This window comes from Myotis brandtii, unplaced genomic scaffold (genome assembly GCF_000412655.1).
Source record: "Myotis brandtii unplaced genomic scaffold, ASM41265v1 C42543920, whole genome shotgun sequence".
In the NCBI taxonomy this organism is placed as follows: domain Eukaryota; kingdom Metazoa; phylum Chordata; class Mammalia; order Chiroptera; family Vespertilionidae; genus Myotis; species Myotis brandtii.
In genome coordinates, this window is record NW_005325463.1 from 1 (window position 1) to 1657 (window position 1657).

At 48.9% G+C, this 1657-nt stretch overlaps 1 protein-coding gene across 1 annotated transcript; it reads left to right on the forward strand.

Moving 5' to 3' along the window:
- Window positions 1-494: 494 nt before the first annotated feature.
- Window positions 495-1558, forward strand: LOC102256020 (5-hydroxytryptamine receptor 7; the record flags this gene model as incomplete). The annotated part of the gene is made up of 2 exons (XM_005853005.1): window positions 495-510; window positions 796-1558. Coding segments are annotated over 2 exons (779 nt in total), but the record flags the coding sequence as incomplete, so codon positions are not given.
- Between the last annotated feature and the right edge of the window lie 99 nt (window positions 1559-1657).

Genomic DNA, 1657 nt, shown 5'->3' on the forward strand with positions numbered 1-1657 from the left:
AAATATATTTATTCTCTGTGTAGAATTAAGCCCAGAAAAAAAATGTTGGGTTTACCTAATATTTTTCAGAATTGTGCTCTTTCTCATGAGCCTTCTCAAGAGAGGAGAGATGAGGCAGGCTGTTTTTATTTTATAGATTGTTCCTCTGACATTACTCTTATGTGAGAATTTTCTGGGGGTAGAAGAGTGATCACTTGCTACTTTGCATTCCAAAACCTTAGGATTTTATAAAGATCTCACACATCCCTGTAATCTTAAAGAATATCTTTCACTACAGTGCAAAGGAGCAGTTAAAATGAGTTAAAAGCTAGCCTGAAATAAGACAGCCGAGCAGTGGGTGTAAAACATCAGAGTGTGGTAGACCTTGCTTAATTCGTGAGGATGTGTCACAACTTCCTACATCAGGCTTGACATTTTGTTCCTGGCAGATTTTGTGGGAGTGGTCATGGCGGGGCGGGTGGATGTTTAATCTTTAGTTCATTGACTACATGGAGGACAAGAAGCTACAAAGTATGAAAGGAGCATGGAGTAGCAATTACAGGCAGAGGGCTCATAGACGGAATCTTGGCAGTGCCTGTTGCTTATCTGTGGCCTGGAATAAAATAGGGAACATCTCTAACATCTCAGAGCCTTAGTTTACCTTTCTGCAAAATGAGAATAATGATGCCTATCTAGAAGGGCTGTGGTGAGGAATGGAGCTGCTAGGTCTAAGGCGTAGCATCTAGCTCATGGTAGTTCCTAGTCCAGGACATGTGGTCACTGTGGTCACAGGATCTCTCTCCGCTTCTTTCCTAGGTACCTCGGGATCACGAGGCCGCTCACGTACCCTGTGCGGCAGAATGGGAAATGCATGGCCAAGATGATCCTCTCCGTCTGGCTTCTCTCCGCCTCCATCACTTTACCCCCGCTCTTTGGATGGGCGCAGAACGTCAACGACGACAAGGTATGCCTGATCAGCCAGGATTTCGGCTACACGATTTACTCCACCGCAGTGGCGTTTTACATCCCCATGTCGGTCATGCTCTTCATGTACTACCAGATTTACAAGGCCGCCCGCAAGAGCGCCGCCAAACACAAGTTCCCCGGCTTCCCGCGCCACCCGGAGCCCGACAGCATCATCTCCCTGAACGGCATGGTGAAGCTGCAGAAGGAGGTGGAGGAGTGCGCCAACCTTTCGAGACTCCTCAAACACGAGAGGAAAAACATCTCCATCTTTAAGAGGGAGCAGAAAGCAGCCACCACCCTGGGGATCATCGTCGGGGCCTTCACCATATGCTGGCTGCCCTTCTTCCTCCTCTCGACCGCCAGGCCCTTCATCTGCGGCACCTCCTGCAGCTGCATCCCGCTGTGGGTGGAGAGGACATTTCTGTGGCTGGGCTATGCAAACTCTCTCATTAACCCTTTTATATATGCCTTCTTCAACCGGGACCTGCGGACCACCTACCGCAGCCTGCTCCAGTGCCAGTACCGGAATATCAACCGCAAGCTCTCTGCTGCGGGCATGCACGAGGCCCTGAAGCTGGCGGAGAGGCCCGACAGAGCCGAGTTTGTGCTGTAAGGTCATTTATCACTATTTTCCTTTGTCTCCTCAGCTCTTTTATGGAGCTTCTTTATATATATTTGATAGTATTACAGATATCTCCCATTTCCCCCTCCC